The following is a 22,719-nucleotide window of genomic DNA, read 5'->3' as shown; positions in this document are numbered from 1 at the left end:
CTGTATTGTAATTGGGGGCAGAAGGAGGTTGCTCAGTCTATATTTTTCCCCTCTTTGGTAATTGCAGACTTTAATGTGCCCTCTGTTTAATTTCTATATATGTACACATATATGGAAGCTGGTTCCCATAGATGCCGCTGTTATTTCAATGCCGTGGCTCATGTGCCTTTCATCAGTCATCAGAAGCTCCAGCGTTTTTGAGAGAAGGGAGAGTTCATTTTGGAAACCCACTGTCTATTCCCTTTTTGGGTTTCAGTGCCGTCAGCCTTCCCACTGCCTCCACCATGAGATCCTTGACACTGTCCAGGTCCGTCCTACTTGGCAAGAGGGAGAGCTACAGAGAAAGGCAGAGTTTATTTCCTGTTCTTGTGAATCATATATCAGTACAATTCCCCTCTGTGCTGTTTGGCAACGGCGGAATGACGGGTGTCATTTATCATACGGACTGAAAGAGGCTGTGGGAAAAGGGATTTGAATTCTTCTGGAAGTGTGTGGACTCTCCTTAGCGGTGAATCATTAAACGGAGGAGTTTTTCAACAGGGATATGAGTAACTCCTTTGCACAGCTACTTTGTTCCCCTGTTTCACTGGCTGGCTCAGTCATTAAAAGTCTCAAAAATAAGATTTACTGGTTTTATATAAATTGTGAAGGGACATGGCATTTAACTTGTAATTGGGGATTTTGTCCTGCTGAATCCATTAAGTCACTCTTCAGTCTTTGGTTTGATGCAGCTTCGTGCTCCCACTTTGCAAGAATTATATTTAAGCTAATTTGAATTTACAAATTTGATTAGCACTGCATTTGTCAGCTTCTTGTTGTCCTGCTAAGTGATGACATTTTCATCTTCACCATACAGTTATTTTCTTCCTCCTTCAGGTTCTGTTGACTGGTATTTAAGATTGTGCTTTATAAACATTTTGTGTTCCTTTGGATTTTTCTCTTCACTTGTCAGGGACGGTTACTATTTCCCACATTTTGAGCTGGGTGATCAAAGAAAACGACTTTTGATAAGGCTGTCACCAGCTCTTCAGCTGCACTGGCAGAAATAAACGTGTCAAGCTTTAACTTATCCTCTGAAAAACATACTCCCAACCCCTGCTGCTCTAATTGAGTGTAACTCCCAGAAACCTGTGAACACACATGCAAAACTGAGCAGATCATAAATCAGGCTTCTATAGACAGCCGCTGCCCCCATCCCTCCCCAAAGGAGCTACTGGTTTCCATAAGCTGCCCAGAAATCAACCTCTCCTTTATGATATTTTTGCACCCACCATTCTTGGGTTTTTTTTTTTTGTTCTGAAAGTTAGTTGAAGTCCTCATCACATGAAAAGTGTCAATAAGGTATTGTATAGGGAAATGGTTCTTGGTGTGTTTCAGCTGTCAGCAACTGTTAGCTGTCTCTCATGTGCAGATCACAAAGTTAAATGTGCTGTCAGCAAGTCCTCAGCTAGAAATAGACGTGTTGAGGTTAGCCTGAGAAGCACCGCCACCCCCTGCTGCCCAGTAGAATGTGGATCCATCAAACAACGTGAACACATATCAAATCTGAGTGTAGAGGTGTAATGAAGTACATTTTCAGGTTTCGAGGTGTTTGTATCTGCTATAAAACAAAACGATTCAAAGCTGCCTTTGGTCTGTCTTTGTGTAGATAAAGATAAACTCCATTGAAAAACACCTCTGATATCGATGCTATTTTGTAATCTTTACCTTTAAAGCTGCAGCTTTATTCAATGCAGAGGTCTGGACTGCCTTCCGCCTTGCGGAGGGTAATATTTTGATGTTTTCTGAACCCAAGCTCTGAGTGCATGACCCCTCCCAGAGGCCCTGAGTCCCGGGCCAATATCTTGACATGTTAGCCTGCCACCGCCTGCTAAAGAAGAGTGTAGATGCCCCTGAGGTAAATGAAAACATTTGGTTCTTGCCAGACCTGTTCACATCTCAGCTGGGCCACATGAGCTGGCAGGTGACGCGTGTACTGAGGAGAATCGGAGACCGCAGCGGTGGCCTACTTCTTTTCTCCCACACAGGCCGTCTAGGCCACAACCCAGAAACACAGATGAATATGTTCTTGGCTCAGAAAACACCCTGGTGAAACTGACAAAGACTGACCCGCATCCAGGTGAAATTCAGGCGCATTCTTAGCCTTTTTATGCTTGGGGATCTCTTTCATTCACCACAGTGGAGCACAGACCAGCACAGCGCTCGTCTGTTTTTGAATCCTTCTTCTGGGTCAGTAGTTCCTCACCGTTGTGTCTCAAGTTGATAAAATCCCCTCGTTAGTGAATTTAGAGGTTTATTTAGTGGCTGTGCATCATCCTCCTTTTTGTTCGGTAATTTTCAGAAATAGACTTGACATTGTGTCACCATCTCATATCAACAACTGCAATTACCACACAATCCACATGCAGGTCCCACGGGGGAGCGTGATTGCAATTAAAAGCATGGGGCAAATGTTAATTAAGTAAACTACTTCAAACTGGAAACAGCGACAGTTTTAAATGTTTTTACTTTTAACCTTGCACTTCTTTTTCACTCCCGTTTATATTCAGAGCCCGGTGCAAATTAGAAATGAGACACAATTTCATTTTTTTTTTAGTTTCCTTACATTCCAAGCTCTGAAATATTTCTACATTTTTAATTGCAAATTTAAAATGAAATTAATAATTTGCCACCTCTGCGAGGTTGCTCGCACTTCCAATTGAAGCTTTTTCACGACCTACTGCTGTTGGTTCATGTTGAAATGTTGTTCAGTTGACTTGAAGACTGGTGCTGGATAGCACTGCAGTTCACCGGGTTATTAAATCAGAGGGAATAACAGGCCAAGTTCTGGCCATTCTTGTGATTGATGAGCCAAGCTTTATTTGCTGAGGCGGTGTGTTTGTTCCTGTGTAATTGTCTACCAGATGGCTAAGCTAACTGTTCTTAAATGCCTTCAGACCTGCAGGGGTCCTGGGTCTTAACATTTCCCCTGCTAATGACATTATGCCTGCAAACATCTCATAGTTTTTCTTTTTTCCCCCTTAACTTTTCTGATCTCTAATGTGCAGGATCAAAATGACTTTGCGAGGCATTTAGCTCAAATTATTTCCTCTGTACAATTCTGTTTTTAATTTCTTCAAAGTAGATGTTTTCTAATCGCTCTGTTGGTAAACTCCTTTGCGAAAATGAGCCCACTCATCTCGAGAGAGAAGGAGAGGGAGACTGAGTGAGAGAGAAGCAGGCCTCCACTTTACCTGTGAGGAGTCAGATTGGAGGAGAAAATGGATCTAGGTGGCAGTGCGAGTCATCAATCACAGCCCCTCAAGGGGAGCTGCAGCTAAAGCTGCTCTGAAGTGCTATCTGTCAGCTGCTCCGATCCAGCCGGGGGACCAGAAAGGGGCCGTATCGCCACCCATCAGCTCATACCCAGCACACAAGCGCCATGTAAACATGTGCAGGTGTGCCTGTCAGAATAACCCTCGTCCCAGTTCACAAGGTCATGCATATTTTCACAAACGGTCACCGTTAGGACGTATCCTCCTTCTTGGTGATTTTCGAAGAGATGCTGCGCTTCCTCTAATAGATTTTTGATTGTTAACAGTGGTGGGTGGTTTATTGTAATTTAAAAATGAGCGTGCCGCTTTCCTCCGTCCCTCCCATTCCAATCCCGGATAAAGCCACCAAGCGCTTCTCAGCCAATGTCGAGCCGCGTATGTCGATACCTCTCAAGATGGATAGTTGTTCTGCATGCTTATTGATTCGGCACAGGCCAGAGATATAAGTATCATTTGTCATTTCTGGAATTATTTGGAGTCCTAGTTAAAACCCAGAGTGGGGGGAGATGGTCGTGCCTTGGGGGGGTTGGTAGTTGGTGGGGGAGCAGCGAGTTGTCTGGGCTTTGATGAATGACTGCATGGGTTTTTGGTTTTTACTGCGAGCGCCGGGGCCCTTTAGCTGCTATTTGCTTTCACTATGGTCCAAGAAAAACAATGCGATGGGTCCAAGGACTGAGCAGCATCGTCCTGTCATGTAGTGTAACGCAGCGAGCAGGGTGGTCCAGGCAGAAGAGTCAGGAGGAGGCTGGGCCTTGGACAGTGCATGCTGCTTTTTCAAAAGACCCAGTAGGTTATAAGCCTTCCTGCTGCTCTCTAGTCCCAGCTGCCGGCCTTGAAACACATGCAATGAATTTGAATATTTACTATTCAGAATTTACAGTGTAATGACAAACAGATCTCAGTCTTTAAAAAAACATACAATGGGGACGAGGAGGGATGTTATGTGGTAACAGTAGCCCCAGCTTATCCCCTGCGACTTTGATTATGTCCCATTTTAGGCAGCAGGCCAGCAGCAGAGCTGGCTTCATTACTGTATGGATCATCTTTTAAGACCGTTTAAGATCAGAGAGAGCTATCGGCCATTAATGACACAGACTCCAAGAAGTTCATTATGCTCAATCCATTTGATTCATTCAGCCGAACAGTCAGTTTTCAGAAAAGTGGAGATTTATTTTCTTCTTTTGTAAATGTAATGAAATTGTTTCATTTCCATTTCGGAGCGCAACTTGAAAGTTGAGTCAGACTGTTTTGGAGTTTGGTGGAGGAAAAAGTGTTTAACAGAGGAACATGTTTAACAGCAACAAAAGAGGAGAGAAGAGAAACCCCCGACACGTGAATGACAAGTAATTATTTCTCTTGTCCATCAAACTGTGTTTTGATGCAGGGATGCGATCAAACATGATATGAACAATCTCAAGCCTTCAAATGAAAATGATTCTCAAATCGTGCGAAGCCGGAGCGCGAGCTTTTGTGTTGAGCCGCTGCATGAATCATTCATAAATGTGCGCATATACATGAACACGCGCACTCGAGCGCACTGGGCAGGGCACCCTTTTCTGCTGGACCAATATTATTGCCACAGCTTTTCAATGTTAGATGACCATTGTGTATTCATTTCCATTTTGGCTTGCCAAAATGTCTTCTCACAGCAGGACGGGGATAGAGAGGGAGAGAGTGACAGCTTTGTGTGTCTTTCAGTGTTTGCTGCTGAATATCCCTATATGCACTGGGCTGACCGGCTGCCCCCTGATCTGGGGACAGCGGACTAGGCCAGCCGCGCCGTCTCTTCTCACACTGCCTCAGAAACACTCGTGATTATTAGCAGCTTTACAATGCGCTAACCTAAACTGGGTTATAATAAGCCTGAATAATTAACGACGATCGCGGCGTTATGGTGTAGTTGTAAGTATTAATTTGTAGCAGGCACATGCTCGCTACAGTATGTCACGAAAGAGGGTATTTGCATTAGTGGGGCAGTCTTCTCCATTTTGTTTGCCAGAGCAGCGAGAGGACAGACAACAGGGGCCCGGCTTAATCCCTTTGGAGAACTAGTGCATGAATTGATATATCCTCCTCTCTCTCCGTCTCTCGCTCTCTCTCTGCCCCCCTCGCTAATGTCTTTCCTAGAACTTGAACAAACAGCCAGTGCGTGTAGAACACATAAGACAGATGTTTAGGATTACTTTCACCTCATTGCTCTATTGTGTGCACTTTAAGGGAGCTCAGCTGATGTGGAATGCCACTCATTCAGGCTCTCTGCTCTTACAGGGCTCCTCCTGCTTATCAAAGTGCCATCTGCACTCAAGACAGAGCTACACAATGTTTAAGAGTGGGATGCTGGGAAGATGGATTCAGTGTTTTTGGGTAATAAGACTTTTATACGCTAAAACCGACACAGTAGCAGTGTATGCAATTACTGGTGGTTAGCTTTTGTCCATTTTTGTCTTTTAAGAAACACGGCTGTTTGGTGGGGGCGCCGGATAAGAACCCTCTTTCTCCCCCACATCCCCCTCATCTCAGTGTGTGTTTACAGATGTAGAAACAAATGGGCCAGACACATATTGATATTTGTTGAGGGGTGACATTATCTTTTAGCAGAGCACTTATCTAATCTGGCTGCTGTGGGAAGCTGGAGGAAGTGGCTATGGGACGGGGGCCGGGGATGCTGCATCTTTAATTACCATTGATATCGCAATAGAGAAAAGAGGGGTAGAGGAGCATAGCCGGGGGGAGGCTGGGTGAGGGGGAGCTGAGAGAGGGAGAAGACCCGTGTTCACTTTTTAATTAAGGCTCCGTAGTGTAACTCGTCAATGTACATTATTGGAAGAATGAACGTCAATGCCATTGCTTTTTCTCCCCCTCCTTTATCTCTGTCAATGATTCAAAGACATGATTTATGGTTCGTCTCCGTCTTTCAGGATCATCCATCAAGCGCTGGCTCTGCCGCAGCGCCACCCGTTGTAAATCATTCTGAAAGCCTGTCACTCATTTCCATTAACCGTTCCTCTGTCGCTCTGGTCTCCGCCTCCCTCAACCTCCTTTTTTTTCTCCCCCTTTTCCCACTCCTTTCTCCTCCCCCCTCGGTGCACAACCTACAGCCACGCAGGGTATCAGTTCCGTGCCGCTGCTTCGTCCGCCTACCTTCTTTTCAATAAATTAACCACTTTCTCCCATGCAATGAATAAAAAGGCTCTGCACTCGTCTTGCAGTCGGCACCTACTCCTCCTCCATTATAGCCGAACACCTTAGAAATGTCATGCCGCTGACTCGTAGGCTAAATGAGGATATAGCGCAGAGAAAATATTTTTGTTGCACCGACTTTTCCAGTGGCAATATTTGAACAGCTTTGATATGTTTGGAGTGTTTTATCAATGAACGTATTTCGCGCACGTATAGGGCGCTGCGCCTGGCTTTATTATGTTTCCTTCATTGTGGATGAATTTGCCATTTATGCTTTCATTCGGAAAAGTCTAACAGTTAATGGAAACAATATTATGTCTGTAATTATTTCGTGCAGTAAAAGCACCCTTAGTCCAGCTATTAAAATGCTGTTGGTTTTCTGTAAATTCTACCAGTAGCTTAATTCAGACACTCTCACAATGACTGTAGTCTTTAACCAGTTTTTATAGAAACAGGTCTTATGAACAGAAATAATTGGCTCAATGGAGTGACTGTCAATCTCTTACAATGGTTGATGTGCCTGCTCTGGGGAGCCCAATTCACTGGCTTCTTTTTTCATTCTAATCAACATCTAGATATCAACACAGCAGAATACCCACAAACAGCAGAAAGCCTGTTTTGAGGGGAAACTTTCAACTATTGGGTGCCAACACATTTCACTATTTGGGCAGCCATTGTTCTCCGAATGGGCTGTCAAAGTGACAATGCGCACCAGGCAAATCCAGAAGTTTGCACTTTTCAGAAAACAGCGGGCCCTAATCATTTTGTGGAGGACACTTGACAACAAATTTGCCATTAAAATGAATCTGAATAGGAGGGAGCGGGCTGTTTTGAAGCATTTCTGCCTCTCTTACTGCTGCTTGTCTTGTCCCACGGAGCTCCAGGTTTGGCTGCCTTGCTTCTCTCCCTTTATGCTTGCCATGAAGCAGCCTTTGGTCCCACTAGAAACTGACAGTACCATGCTTCAGCTGCAAATTCACTCTGTAGCCTCATTGTATTTAATGAAGGGAAAAAGTGGCAATCTACTATTAATGAACTTGGAATGTAAAAAAATGCCTCCCTTTGCTGAAAATGGCATAAAACTGCTTGTACAAGAAAAGCTTTGGCTGGAGCCCATCCAGAATCTAATGAAAGATCTATACAGGGACAGAGCGGGCGGGAGGAGTTAGTGAAATGCAGATTGTTTTAATAGAATACACACAGTCTCTTCCAGCTGCACTATCAGATTCATCAAGGCCTGACCTTGATGGAGGGCTGTTGCTGTTTGGGAGGGCCAGTGTTTAGGGTTCATGCAAAGTTTATGATGCGGGGACTGTATGCGCTGTATATGCATCTACTGCTCTCGAGGGAAAACTAAATGGAACAGCGTCCAAAAAGACTTGCCACTGGTTTTTGATGCTCTAGTATTATATTATGAAATAACACGATCACAAGGAAATAAAAGTTCAATTCAATAATAAGGATAATTGCATCCGGGATGTCGCCACTCAGATGCAAAATAACAAAATGCTCCTAAAACATCAGAAAATGATTGAATTGGAATTGAAACCCTCTTTATTTAGTCAGGCTAGTGAGCATGAAAAACAAACAGCACGTTAGGTGACTGCAGGCCATCATACCTTTCACTCAGTATCTCATAAAACTCGAACAAAGGCCTTATGTGTTCAAGGCAGTGGTCCTTTAAACGATGGCCCACTTTCCTCCCCGCTGCCACGCAAACATTCCTGACTGACATTCAATCAGGGAAATTTGAACCGAAGCAAGATGGTCTTTTATTAGTACCGCCCTGTTTGCTCGACTGGTCAGCTCCAATATGCGAAGCGGTTTGAGTGGCGTACTGTAAGATGATGGGTTCACTCTCTGATAAGGGTGAATGAGGGGTAAACTGCTATTCTGCAGAAAGGAACCATCAGACCTCATCATGTTGCTCCTGGAGAGCCGTGTCACGGGCTCTTCAGAAACCAAGTGACAGAGCGGCGCGAGGCTGCTCCCCTCCCGCTAGTGGAAAACACACTGGAGCTGAAGCAGCCCCGCTTCTGCTCCACCAACTGGAACTTTATCAGTTAGGGCAGAAAAGATCATCCATAATCTGGCAAATATACGCAGAGGCTTTTAAGCCTCTTCAGTTGTAAGCTTATACATGTTCTTGAATTTTTTATATATACCTGTTAGCGAGAGACTGCGGATTCTGGTTGTGCTGCTAGATACACAAAATACCTCATTACGGTTTATTCAGCAGCCAGTAATTTAAAGCATTAACTCGCTTTTTTTCCAGCTCTTCTTAATTACAGCTAGCCAAGTAAATGTTATGGATTTTTAAAAATCTGCCCCCTCGTTTTAATGAAATTCAGTCGTTTTAGTGGAGGAAGAACCGTTCACATAATTTACTTAAGAAAATGTATCGATGCTGTGCTACAAAATACGACATATGTGAAAAATAGAAAGGTCAGCATTAGAGATTTATATGTTTTTGGATTATTCTTAAATGCATTTAGATACACAGTATGAGTACAGCTCATACTGAACCAGAGACCAGTGGAAAGCTGTGTTAAACAGATTCGGATCAATGCTTATTAGCAGTGCATTAGAACTGGTAATATTGAAGAGACTGAAAACTATTTCCAAAATTCAGGCTGCCTGACACATTCAAAATTCCAGTTGTTATCATATGCGCATACAGCACCTGGCTTTGTGCCGTCAGTGTTTAAAAAATCCTACGAGATAGGAAGGAAACATTATATGTATAATTGTCTCCTCTGGTGCTGACAGGGGACCCTTTGGTGAGACGCAACACCAGGCAGCATCATATAATGTGGCGGCTGTGGCACGTTCAAAGCGATGACTTGGGTGCTGGAGTGCAGATTGCAATGCTCTCCCACTGCTCACTTCCAATTAGGCAGCCGGCCGACTGATGCATCTCAGAGCAGAAGCTTCTAGTAGGCATCAAAAGGAGCAGTGACTTCATGTTGAGAAGGGGCTCCTGGAGTTAGACATTGCAATCTGATGTGGCTCAGTAAATACCATGATTAGCATCCATGCAACATGCAGGAACAGACTTTCACTAACTCCCACATTTGTGTCATTACATAAAAATGTCCCATAACTCAAACTAAACATGCTCGAAAGCTGTGCGACTTGTGCGCGTGAGTGTGTGTGTGTTTATTAGCGATTGTGCATTCCAAAGTTCTCTGTGTTTTTAGTTAACAGAATGTTGGTTGTGAAAACATTTTTGATTAATTGCCATAATTATTGTGATCATTTTTGCCCAAATGAACAGCCAGATGGCAGGATATGGTGTCATATTTGCGATCCTATCATATTAATCTGGCTCCGGGTCCATCTGAGCACATTGTGCCATTTGTTGTGTTCACAATCTGTCCTCAAGTTGTCCGTGTCTTTTTTGAGCTTCCAGTTTTTATTTGATTATATTAGACTATTAAATATTAAAGTTGAGGGTGGATGAAAGCAAGGCATTTATCTGCATGAATAGCTTGTGTTTAGTCAAGTACGTAATGCGCTTTAAGTTACATCTCCTTCATGCATACAAAAATTAACAACAGTGTTTCTGTCTCATGGATTTCTAGACAAAGCCTGAGAAAGATCCAGCAAAACTACTTTGCAGGGACTCGTGGCTGCTTTTAAAGCCACTTCACATTATCTAGTCTTTTATATATATTTTTTGCAGTATTCTTAATAACTGTTTGCAGCTAAATACAACACGATAAAGACTCAGTCTGTCTGCAGAGTTTCCAAGTCTGTTAACTGCATCGTTGGAATCATTTAACACAAAAGTGCTCAAACTAAATAATAGGTCAGACAGGATCTAATGACACATTCTGATTTAAAAGCAACTCAAAAACTGTTTCATTCTGTGATATCAATTAACCTCCAGACAAATTTTGTCAAAGGGAGCAGGCTGCGTGTGATTGTTCTCTCTTTACTCTGCAGTGTCCTTGGGCTCGGGGAGACTGTTTCCTGACAGGGAACAATGAAGAGAGAGGTGTTTACAGATCTTTACAGATGGCTTCGGGGCTCAGAATTAGGTCTTCGCCGTTTCTCATGTGATTCAGTTCAGAATTAACTTCAGATGTGTCATCAGGACTATCATCAGGATGTCTGACAATGTATCTGTTTGATCTTGACGTGCACTTCTCACCGAGTTTGTCAGATATCACTGTCAAATATTAAACCTTGTGGCATGTGCGCGTCTCATTCTAATGATAGCTCACTGAAGAAATCGCATCGTGGTGACTTTTATAAACACATCATGCTGTTTCCAACATTGACAAAGAGGAAAAAACTTCACAACTTTGTTTGCAATTATGTTTTGTACAGCAAGTACTTTCTGAGTGACATTTCCCACCTATTTATAACAACAGATGAGCAGACGGTGACTAAGTGCTGCGCCACGTAAAGCTACAGTTAACTGGGTACATTGCTTAGATGTGAGTGAAAGCACAAAGTGGAAACAGATACATAGTACTACATTTACAGACGACCCGGAGAGAAGCTTCAGTCCTGACCTGCGTTGTTACTGTGTGCTCTGCCGATCCAGCAGGCCTCTCTCTATCTCCTTCTCTCTCTTCCCTTTTTTTTTCTCTTCACGTGGCATAAATCCGGGAGATGAAAATGTCATGGAGCAGGTTCATTTTGCAAAGAGGTTTTGATTGCCATGCGCGTGTAATTGATTGTTCCAAGGACAGGGGGAAATCTAGAAATGTCATAACAGTCCTGCTTAGGTTGGTCCCACCGCTATGCAATCAATGAGAAGTAAAAAGAGATATTGATTTGCGAGCAGCAAAAACTGTAGCTTGAGACAACCGGGGAGCACTGGGGAAAGTGGCGCAGACGTGCAGACCTGTCACTGGCACCTATGAATTACCCAATCTTCTCTGAAGATAGTGTTACCTCGGATACTCACAAAGTCCTGCGATGGGTATTGCAGCTGTCCATTAGCTAAGCTCCTCGGGCTGCTAACTCTCTGTGGCTTGTCAGATTAATGAAGGAAATGTTGACCTTCCAAGGGATAAATGTTGATGTTCTCACCATTACAAAAGTTTCTCCTGGCATGTTAATATCGGAAACAGAATGCCCTTTTACAGCTGTCACATACATTTCTACAATGACTGACGCATTTTGAATAGACTCACTTCCTCTGGGAGAGGGGATTTCGCTCGATGAAGATACTAATGCTGAAAAGTTGAGTTGTAAATATAATCTCATGTACGCTTTTAACACCGGCCCTGTTGGACAGCATGCCACCATGAAGGTAGCAGTAAATATAATCTATTATTTTCTGTGCAGTTAGCTGTTTTTCTCTGGATGTATGGGGAAAAAGCTTTTGGCTCAGAAACAGGCTGCCGCTTCTGTAAATCCCAGCCTCGCTATGCCAAGAGTCTGTTCTAACGGATAAAGGTTATAAACACTTCAACCGTCTGATTTATGATGGACACCTCAGGTTTTTTGACCTTTGCATATCTCTGTCTGAAGATATAAATTTGTAGTGACACAGATTGGAGGCTTTACAGCAGTTTATGACATGCTAAATCTCAAGCAAGGCATGCCAGCCTCTTGTTTTCTAAGGCTAGCTGGGCTACGAGTTGCCTCGTTCGGACTCCGAGACAACATTTTCAAAGCCAGCATTTCTTATTCTTTCTGATTTATGAAAAAACAAGAACTGTGCCCAAGAACTAGAAATAGCTGTTCACTATTGTTTTACAAGATGATACACAACTTAGTGCTTATGCTTTGAACAGTGCTGCTTTATGAAGCGTATCACTTGACAAACATGTCACAATACAATGATCACTCTTGTAGGTGTTTGGTTGTTTTCACATTGTCCTTGAGTGTGCTCTTGGATTAAAGAGTAATGCAGCTTGGCATGGCAGCAGTTCTGTGGTAGATCAAGAGCTGGCAAAGCACAGTTACAAATGGTGTGAGAAGCGGAGTTAGACATGTGGGTATCTTGGAATGATCCCCTCTAGAAGGTTAATTGGTGCCTCAGGATGTCTGCTACTGGGGGCATCTGATAGAAAGGCATACAACAGCAGGAAGGGCAGCTGTTAATCTCTGTCAATTTCATCCTCAAATACTAAGATGAGGACAAACATTCACATTAAAGTCGGTATAGCTTTGTCGTATTTCCAGGAACCCAGTGTTTATCCCTTCTTTGTCAAATGCACAATTATTTTACTAAGAGGGCAGTAAATTTCTAGGCACAGGAGATGTGCAGAAAATGGCCTGCACTGTAAATTATGGTCTGATCAAGGAGTGAACAATTTTCCTTTAACCACCACCAGACTGGAAAATACTGTTCTCCCCACTTTGGTGAACATTCTTGCTATACTTTCAGCTTTAGTGATGACTTTGAAGAGAGATGACATCAACTGGCTGCTTGTCAAAGCCATTGGTGTTCTCCTTCACTGTGAATACTATATATAAGACTATAAATAAAACATACCTCTGTGCTCTTGACAACTCTCTCCCTTAGCATCAAGGGTGTTTCGGAGGCCATCACAGACCTCGGCTGGCCAATCAAAACATTTCTCTTGCGGTAGATCAAGGTCACAGCACATAGGGGCTCTTGAGTCTGTGTGTGTGTGTGTGTGTACAGGCTCTTGTTCGCCAGGCCCTGTGCTCGATGTTTGTTTTGAAAGTCCGAATCCCATCTCCATCTCCATCCATTAGCTAGCAAGCAGTTCATCTCCCGGGTTTCTCTTGAGGCACTTGTGAAATATTGATAATAAAAAAGTCGTACTTTCAGAAGGCAGAGAAGACGAAGACATTCTATGGGCTGCCCAGTGTGGGACTTCTGAGTGCTCGGCTTCAGTCATCCCCTCATGGAGTGCCCCTTTATTCAGAACAGAAATATTAACCACATGAAATGCATAAGTGCCTGGACAGGGCTGTTATGTCCTATTCATATTTAACTCGGAGCACATCTGCCGCGTCTCTCCCAAAATGCACATTTTCCAGCACGACTACGAGGTGGAAAATATCTCAGATGTGTGACAACTCTGACAAACTGCATTTACTGCAGGATGTCTTCAACAGATATGCAAACTTTGTTTGCGATATTGTTGGCGTGGGTTGCCGGGTAGTTAGATTTAAAATAATCAGAAACAGTTATTGTCAGAAAGGTTGTAATAATCTTCTGTAGCCGTCTTCATATGCCACGCAGACCCTGCAGCCACGGCTCTGTGCTGAGTCAGAGTTTCCACTAATTGGATGATGGGAAATGTGTCAATTAGAAATACTGTTGTTTAATTATCTGTTAATTGAAGCAATAATGTTTGTGCTCTATGAGTTGAGAGAATGAACAGGTGAATAATGAAAGAAGTAATTGCTGTTTATGAGACTGTCAGGGAAAATATAATGACTTGACAGATTGCCAGTAATCTTTTGAAATTTTGTATAATTGTCTGGTTTTAGCACTGATAATTGAATCACTTTTTCCACCAGCGTGATCAACATTTGCATCAGGACCAGTGTCCGTATTTACAATATACTTTTATTTTTGCTATCAACAAAATCAGTTGCCCGATGTCAAATTACAGAATGCTGAAAGAATATTCCGAATAGTCTCATTTTTCTCAGCTATGGCTTTTAATTTATTTCTAAATCACTGAGGGATGTTATAATATCTCAGTTTATGTTAAGCCATTCCTCACAAGTGGCTTCAGGGAGTCTAAGATGTTATCCAGAACAGCAGGCTTACATTTTCATTGCAGTTTTGAGGCATCTATAATCACCGTGGAATAGGTCATTTGCAATAACACTCAACAAGCCCCAGAAGAATCAATTTCCTTTTGTCACTCAGTGGCCAATGATTGTTGTAAACATCTCAACTTGAGGCCAGGGAAAGCTTGGACACAGCGCTAAGTCAATGGCCTGTCGTGAATCAAATGGTGCTGTTACACCAGCAGCAGTCTGTTAGCAGAAACATTATGTCCACCTATACTCAGCCGCCTCCCAAGGCACAAGGCAATCGCCATTATGCTTTCTGGAATGACTTTTGCTTTCACTGTATAGATTGTTTAGAAATTATAAATTAACGAAACTGTTGTTTCACAGTGTGTTTTTAATGTTATATCTCTCTTGCTTTTTTAGTGTACGTGCCCGATGAAGATGCCGCTCTTCAGGATTCCATCGCTGAAGAAGACGGAGATAACGACACTCAGACTGAAGAGGAATGCTCGGAGAAGACCAGCCCCAAAGTGTCTGAGGACAGAGAGCTCGACAACAAGAGCACTAACACTTACAGCAACCAGAACTCTCCCATTAGTGTCCTTTCCAATCAAGAGGCAGAGTTGGAATCGCGCCTTAGCGACAGCAGTGACAGGCTCTCAGACTTCAAAACCTCATCGCCACCTGAGAGCCAGCGAGACGAAGAAAGCAGCACCTCCAAGCATAAAGAAGAGACGGGCAGCAGCTTAGAGAAAATGAGGGCGGCCTATGCAAACTTTCTCGCGGATTCTTATTGGACGGGGATAGGAATGGACTTGAAAATTGGCAAAAACACCAGCAAAGCCAACTGTGACAGCACCAATGGAAGCACCAAGAGTGAGTTCGACTGGCACCAGGACGCGCTCTCTAAGACCTTGCAGCAGACACTCTCCCCAAAGCCTGCAACCAAACCCAACCTCTTTAGCTCTGTGCACCTCTACAGGCAAACCACCAAACCTTGTGGCTCGGTGTTCACGGGAGCCAGCCGATTTCGCTGCAAGGACTGCAGCGCTGCTTATGACACTCTGGTTGAGCTGACAGTTCACATGAACAAGAGCGGGCACTACCAAGACAACAACCACAGCAAACAGAGTAATTCCTCTGCCTCGTCCTCCAAATCTAGGAAACGAAATTTGCAAGACATGGAAGGGAAGGAGGATGCGCAGAAAGTTTTGAAGTGCATGTTTTGTGGCCATTCTTTTGACTCGCTCCAGGATTTGAGCGTCCATATGATTAAAACTAAGCATTACCAAAAAGTGCCTTTAAAAGAGCCGATCCCAGTAATCACACCCAAATTACTGCCACCAGCAAAGAAACGGGCTTTCGAAACGAGGCCCTGCTCCCCTGACTCCACGACTGGTGTGTCTGGCTACACTGAGGCACAACGAGCTGCCAGCATTGCAAACGCCAACAACAATCGATATGGATATCAGAATGGAGCGAGTTACACCTGGCAGTTTGAGACGTGCAAATCTCAGATTCTGAAATGCATGGAGTGTGGAAGCTCCCATGACACCCTTCAGCAACTGACCACACATATGATGGTTACTGGACACTTCATCAAAGTTACAAACTCAGCTTCTAAAAAGGGCAAACAGTTAGCCCTTGACCCCTTGGCCATAGAGAAGATCCAGGGTTTGGCTGAGCCTGCTGTCAGTGACACTGAAGGAGAAAAAGCGTCTCCAAAAAATCCTTCCCCAGGGAACTGTGAGAAGGATAGCCAGGGGGAAGGTACTTCAGACAAAATTGAAGAAAGTGATACTAAAGATGACAAGCAAGAGAGTGAGGATCAAAAGGCCAGCAATGGGACTTTTAAGTACCCTTATCTACGTGAGGAGGATCTTGAACAGGACTCAGGTGGAGGAGGGGACATTCTTAAATCTTTAGCCAACACAGTGGCCTCTGCCATAAATAAAGCTCAAACAGGGACACCGAGCTGGAGTGCCTACCCAAGCATTCATGCTGCCTATCAGCTCTCTGGCATCATCAAAAGCGCCCCTCTCTCAGCATCTCCACCTACTCAGCTAAAGCAGACGTTCAACCACAAGCTGAGACCGATTGCCCCAAAGGGGAAGTTATACCACAGTGCTGTGGGAGTTGAGGCTCCCCAGGGACAGCATCAAACTGTGGACATCAAAAAAGAAAAGGTTGGCATTAGCGATGGTAAAGAAAGTCAGAATATTAAGTTTGATCTGGTGGAGAATGATGACAGCGATTGTCAGGACGATTCCTCTTCCTCTTCAAAGCTTGATACAGACTGTGTGAATGAAGGGAGTGAAGCGATCAAAGGAAAGTTGAGCCCAGATTTCTCCGACAGAGGCAAGACACCGAGCCCCACTGCCAGCAATGGACGCAGCACTACTTCAGAGCCTCTCAGTGACACTCCGGATATACTTGGCATAAACCCTCTTAGTGCACTGCAGTCAGTTCTGAACAATCATCTGGGGAAAGCAAATAAGCCCAATAACTCAAGAGTAGATAAACTATCGGCTCACACACAGTCTATGTTTGCAGACATTAATCGTAGCAGCGAGAAGTCGGCTTTAATGCTCAGAAATCCTGTAAGAAATAAGCCTGATAACCCCTTTCTCTTTGTTAACGATGACCAGCCAATAGATCTGACGAAATCTAAACACAACAAGGCGAGCTCCCTGCTAATGCAGCCCTCCGCACCGATGCCACAGAAATATGCTCTGTCTGATATCGCCGATATGGTTAAAGTGCTTCCGAAAGCCACCACTCCAAAACCATCAATACCATCAAGGATTCCATCTATGAAACTGGAATCGGATGTCAGGCGCTTCGAAGATGTCTCAGCGGAGGTGTACTCCGTCCACAAGCGTAAAGGTAGACAGTCAAACTGGAATCCGCGCCATCTTCTCATCCTGCAAGCTCAGTTTGCCTCCAGCCTCTTCCAGACCTCTGAAGGAAAGTATTTGCTCTCGGACCTCGGCCCTCAGGAGCGGATGCACATCTCCAAATTCACTGGCCTGTCCATGACTACCATAAGCCATTGGTTAGCAAATGTAAAGTACCAGCTGCGGAAAACGGGAGGGACCAAATTCCTGAAGAACATGGACACGGGCCACCCAGTCTTCTACTGCAATGACTGCGCTTCCCAGTTTAGGTCACCCACCACATTCATTTCCCATCTGGAATCCCATCTCGGGTTCCAAATCAAAGACATGTGCAAAATGCCGGTAGAGCATCAGACGAAGGTAGAGGAGCCAGAACTGTCGAAGGCCCTCAGCGTCAGAGCCACAGAGGCTCTAGTCGCAGAGGAGGACATTGACTCAAAATTCAAATGCAAGCTCTGCTGTCGGACATTTGCAAGTAATCATGCAGTCAAACTCCATTTGAGTAAAACTCACAGCAAATCCCCTGACAACCATTCACAATATGTGGAAATGGACAAGGAGTAGTTTTTCATATTACCATCACCTTTTTTTTTCCTTTTTCTTGCCTTTTTATTTCAATACACGGGTCAGATATTTCAACCATTTTTCAATTATCATTGTGTAGTGTGCATTGTAACGACTTAAAAAAAAATTAATGGATTACAGCAAAGACACACTGGTTAGAATTTGTGTAAGGAAACACTAAGAGATACTTTTGCACCCTGCTCAAATGCATCACCAGTAATGAAATGTATTACTGCTTGAAGAAACATTATTGCTGATGTTTGCATGCAATAGCCCTGGCTATGACTACTATTTATTTGTATGATATGTCAAGTTTCAATTGTATTTCAAAGACAAAATAATGACTAACTGTACTTTACAACCTCTGTGATACAGTGCAGCCGCACAGACGTGCAGTTGTTGAAGCAGGTAGCCTGATAACGCGATCACACTCATGCAGACCTGTACAGTGTATTGCTATGTAAAGATGTTTCGTGTTGCAACGATAGACGAGGGGGGGGAAAGCACTTTAATAAAAATTTAATCACCAGTTTAGACTCGGATCCTGTACATGACTCAAAAATAAATTAGACAGTTTCAAAATAAGGCTCTTTCACATGTAAATATATTTTAGAAGGAAGAAAAAAACCGTGTTTCATGCAACAAGGATAACAAAAAGGCAGATGATACCTGTGATACCTGCACCTTTTTTTACTTATTCAAATAAAGAGTTAACATTTGATTGCCTTGTATTTTTTGGCTCCCTTAATTTGATTATTTTCCTACTTTTACACATAATAATCAGCTGATATGATTCACAATAATAATATAATTCACACAATAAAGCCTTTCCGGTTATTCATACTGTATCAGCTGAATGTGTGGACCTGTAAAATACTGTGAAACATTCATTGAAATCTTCGCAGGCCACACAGAACCTATACACGACAAAGAACAACATCACAACACTATAGAGCACGCCACACTCATTTGTTACCTTATGACTTTTAGATACACTTCAAAGATCTTGTTGTCAGACTTTATTGCTTTCCTGTGAATGCTGCCGCAAGATGGTATCATAACAATTAAACATATTTCCTCCAGCTCTATTATTTCAAGGCTATTAAAAATAATTGCCTCCTAAATTCATAAACATTTTATGCAATTCATCTTTTTTTTTCAAGCAATCAAGTCCTCAATTACCTCCACCCATCAAATCTCTATTTTATAACAGGCAACTGACATTTGATGGTAAATGGGAAAAAGCACATGGGCACTGTGGTGATTTGAATGCTGTGACACCAACTTGCCCCCTATTGTTGGAAATGAGCAGGCAATCACGTTGTTCATCAGATGACTCCTAATGCAGTTAAAGTATTCAGCTATAATTTCTCCCTGCATTTATAATTACTGTCAAAGACCACACACCTCAGTGAGCAGATTAAAGCTATAAATTATTTAGTGCCTTTCTTCGCCGATGGATCTCTGATTTGTCTGTGGGGCCATTATGTTTTAAAGGAGCAACTTACTTCTTTTTTTTTTTTTTTGAAGCAAGCATTGTCCTTAAGCTGCAGCAGAATGCTCTGCAGAGAAACAATGAGAATACTATTGGGGTTTTTTTTGTTCATTAAAGCGAGGCTGTGCATTTTGCAGCACATACTTTTTCCATTTTTATCTCAAATGCACGTTGATTTGCCGTAATTCTATCCACAGCAGTTATTCAGAGCATATTTAGTCTACAAGTGCATTTTGAAGAATCAGCACAACCTAGTAGAGACTTACCCAAGGCTAACTAAAGAAAAATGCTGTCATCAGTGCAGCCACAGAAGGAAATTAGTTGTCTCTGGCTATAATTTGCCCTAATAAGTCAAAGTCAATGTGGGATTTATTGTTGGTACACAAAAAGCTCGTATAGATGTGCATTTTTTAAGGTTAATAAGATTCTTATCGTGAAATAATTTAAAGGTGCAAATCAAAATACATATCCGCTGTTTTCAAATACACATTATTCTTTCTAATGCGTGATTTATTAAATACCTACATTCTTTAGGTACCATAATCATCATAATTAGGTGAAATAACCCCATTATTCTTTGGGTGCTTTATATTCATTTTGAGTGTTTGCATACATTAACGCTGTTAATTGCATTCTACATGCAACATGTCATGGCTAATTACTGAACACAGACACACCCACAGACACATGCACGGTGGAAAAAAAAACAAAAAACCTGGTTGTCATACGTATCAGTGACGCTAACGCGCTCATACATGGACCTAATATAAACACAATATAAGCTTTTATTTGTTGCAGTTCCACATTAGCGCTGGGTAAATGGCCCAGTGATGAAGCATGACTCCGTTCATGTTGCTCTTAATGAAAAAAGAAATAGAATTAAGAAAACATGTAGTGAACAGTGGATGTGGTCACACCTCGCCCTAAATGGAATGAAGCCAATTTATTATGTTATTTTCACTATTAATAACATTGATTTTTACAAAAGTTCAGCTGTGAAATTGTTTTGAAATGTTTTAAGGCTTTGCAAATGTCTCAGTGTCCAAATACCAAAAGTGCTTCTATTATTCCCTCCTTGAAGATACTTTCTAAAATAGTCCTAATGGCTTGGCTGAAAAATCAAATTATGCACATAAGTATACTTGCGTCGCAGATGCAGTGATAAGCGACCTTAGCAAAATTGACGCCAGCTCGCATCTACGAATCCTTTGTCAATCTGTCATTAAACATGCTATCAAATAATGATAAGTGTGCGCTCCTTGCTTGCACTGGCGTGCGTCTCTCTGATGCTGATGTGCTGTAATAGGGCAAATGTGCATCAGAATTTGCCTGCTTGGATACACACAAAACATTTACACTGTGCTTGACTTTGCTTCGCCCCGTGCCAGACAAGCATGGATTCACTTGCATCATCTGGCCTGTAAACCGGAGGTGGCGGGGAGGGAGGAGGGTTCAAAATGTTCATCACACAGCAGCAGCAGCAGCAGCGTAATGACGAGCTCATGTGTTTAATGAAGGGCTTTAGAACTTATAGCTATAATGACCCACATCCTAACTCCCTTTACTCCCATTTATTCTCCCCAAAGTCCTCAGGTTATTACGTCCCTCGGAGAAATCTCCAACAAAGAGCGTCGCATTGCTCTATTCCTATCACATATTACATATCAGAACATTTTATTGCCCTACAATGTACTATTGAAGACACGGTGACATGATATTAGTTTTAAATATGGCGAAGAACATACTCTAAATATAAAAGTAGTAGAGGGATAAAAACAACGTATCCTAATGCTACACCCCTGCCTTCCATCTTTATTTCCTCCTTTTTGTGGTTAATAATAAGCTCTAAAATCTGCCTTCTAATGAATTCTACCTCCTGAGAATATGAGCACTGCAAGACAAAGAGTTATGCACGTATGTCTGCTCCCTTACATACATCATATCTTCCAAATAGCCCATAGTCCTCCACTGTTAATGGTGTTGCTTCAAATATGCTAATTAAGCAAAAATAAGTGATGAATGGAATACATTTGATCAATCAAGTAGGCCTAAGCCCCTGGTGCTGCATATTCATTGTACATCATGAATATGAAACCAAAGTCATTTATCAAATATCAGTTGCACATTTGTATCTTATTAATCATACATGCTGAAACTTCTGTCTTGTCAAAAAAGCTGAAGGTTGATGAAGCACTTGCAAAAAGGATTAAACTCAGGGAACTCAGGGTGGTGCTTCAGTTATAATGCATGAGATATTCTGAAACTTTCAGAATCTTAAACAGTCGGTCCAGCCACGCTCCTGATAATGCTCAAGCGATCTTAAATCTTTGCACATTTGGCTTTTTAATTATTTCTCCCCCCCCCCCCCCCTCTGTCTTTTAGACACCACTACTGCCAGTGCTCCAAAAAGGATGGGTGACTAACGTTGTTATGTTTGAGTCATTGTCAGTGAGACGGGCTTCATTCAGGATATTTAGGGCTGTACTTTAGCATGTAAATAATTCATTAGTTTTTACATTTGTATTCCAATATAAATGTCAAATTTAAGTAGTACTTTACCTAAAAACACAATTAGAATTTATAAGAAGTAAACATTTAATAGATGTTTACAGAAATGTATAAGAGCGGGGATAGTCATAATAATATAAATGTGGACGACAAAAATGGCAAAAACGAACCAGCAAATGTTTGCATGTTGCTTGCGAACGCTGAACAGGGCGGCTTAAAGTTGCCAAATTGGGGTAGTTGTGGGAGCACGAGAAGCCTTTGGCAAAAGTGTAAATGGATGACTGAACAAAAGATTATTAAATACATTAAATCCCCTTCATTTTAAACTGAAATGTATTATAATAAACAAAATGATGCCATCAGTATTTTGCCAAGCCGCTGTGTAACAATGTGTGGAGGTTTTCACTGCCATCATATAGTGGATGAGAGAACTAACACTTGATTGCCAGCAGTTCATCAGCGCATCCTTCATATTTTTCACCCAGCCTGCCTCAAGGCAGCGTGCTAGCTCAAATTGAAGCTGACATCTTCCAAATATGAAAGCAACAAATCACACATTTTTATTGGGCTTAATCTCCAGCCTAGCCCCTTGCAGACGTCAGCACAATCACGGACGCTGCTCTAATTCTTGCCGACTGGCTGCTTGTGCCTCCCAAGCATCTCTGGACTCGCAGAGTAAAGGAAGAAAGTGGCCAGACACCAGAGACAGGGGTGACACCTAGGCTTATTAGGAGGCTTTAATATGGCGGTAGGAATGTGTGCAACTCATCTAACAGGATTGTGCTTTGAGTAATCTGTGGTTCAGCTGTAAATAGAAATTATATCTGGAAACACGTCATATTGATTCTTGTGACAAATGAAAAGGGAATTTCCAAATTTGACTCAGTGGATTATTCAGTTGTGTAAAAAAAAAAAAAAATGGTTACAGGGAATGCAACTACAATTTAAAAAAAAAAAAAGGATGACTGGAAGTAAAACCAGGGCACTGGTAATAAAATTAATGTCAATGCAGCAAAATTTTTGGAGGCAAAAATTGTCTAGTCTGGAATTTTAACAGCAGGTGCCTTTTTCTGAA

At 42.5% G+C, this 22,719-nt stretch overlaps 1 protein-coding gene across 2 annotated transcripts in view; it reads left to right on the top strand.

Annotated features, from left to right (window-relative positions):
* tshz2 (teashirt zinc finger homeobox 2) overlaps positions 1–18,360 on the top strand; it is a 39,526-nt gene extending 21,166 nt beyond the window's left edge. For both annotated transcript variants that reach the window (XM_004560322.3, XM_004560321.3), the window contains one exon: positions 14,604–18,360. In XM_004560322.3, the coding sequence (XP_004560379.1) occupies positions 14,604–17,641 (3,038 nt within the window). In that variant the 3' untranslated portion in view covers positions 17,642–18,360. The remainder of the gene's footprint in view (positions 1–14,603) is intronic.
* Positions 18,361–22,719: the final 4,359 nt, after the last annotated feature.

Source organism: Maylandia zebra, linkage group LG20, assembly GCF_041146795.1.
Source record: "Maylandia zebra isolate NMK-2024a linkage group LG20, Mzebra_GT3a, whole genome shotgun sequence".
NCBI classification, from domain to species: domain Eukaryota; kingdom Metazoa; phylum Chordata; class Actinopteri; order Cichliformes; family Cichlidae; genus Maylandia; species Maylandia zebra.
This window is presented reverse-complemented; position numbering and strand designations above follow the sequence as displayed.